The sequence below is a fragment of the Penaeus monodon genome, chromosome 28 (assembly GCF_015228065.2).
Source record: "Penaeus monodon isolate SGIC_2016 chromosome 28, NSTDA_Pmon_1, whole genome shotgun sequence".
Classification (NCBI taxonomy): Eukaryota; Metazoa; Arthropoda; class Malacostraca; order Decapoda; family Penaeidae; genus Penaeus; species Penaeus monodon.
The window spans coordinates 33,373,003-33,373,248 of NC_051413.1; the positions used below are offsets into that span (position 1 = coordinate 33,373,003).

The following is a 246-nucleotide window of genomic DNA, read 5'->3' on the forward strand; positions in this document are numbered from 1 at the left end:
CCAGGGGTGAAACAGCAGAATGCCTTACCATAAGATCTCGTTTTGTGCCCACAAGAAAGACCAAAGGACAGCTATTGATATTTGCCTCGCGTGCCTCCTCAAGCCACTGAGCCGTGTGTGCAAGAGTCACAACATTTGTCACATCAAACACAACCATCACAGCTAAAATGAAAAATTAAATTTAGGGGTAAGTCTATATATTCCTGTACAGTCTGAAAACTCAATATACTTCAGAATGTTTATATA

The 246-nt window shown here is 40.2% G+C and overlaps 1 protein-coding gene across 1 annotated transcript in view; it reads right to left on the minus strand.

Annotated features, from left to right (window-relative positions):
• LOC119591515 (ras-related protein Rab-34-like) overlaps window positions 1-246 on the minus strand; it is a 15,878-nt gene that overhangs the window by 9,019 nt on the left and 6,613 nt on the right. The window contains exon 6 of the mRNA XM_037940265.1: window positions 29-162. Coding sequence (XP_037796193.1) covers window positions 29-162 — 134 coding nt within the window. The remainder of the gene's footprint in view (window positions 1-28; window positions 163-246) is intronic.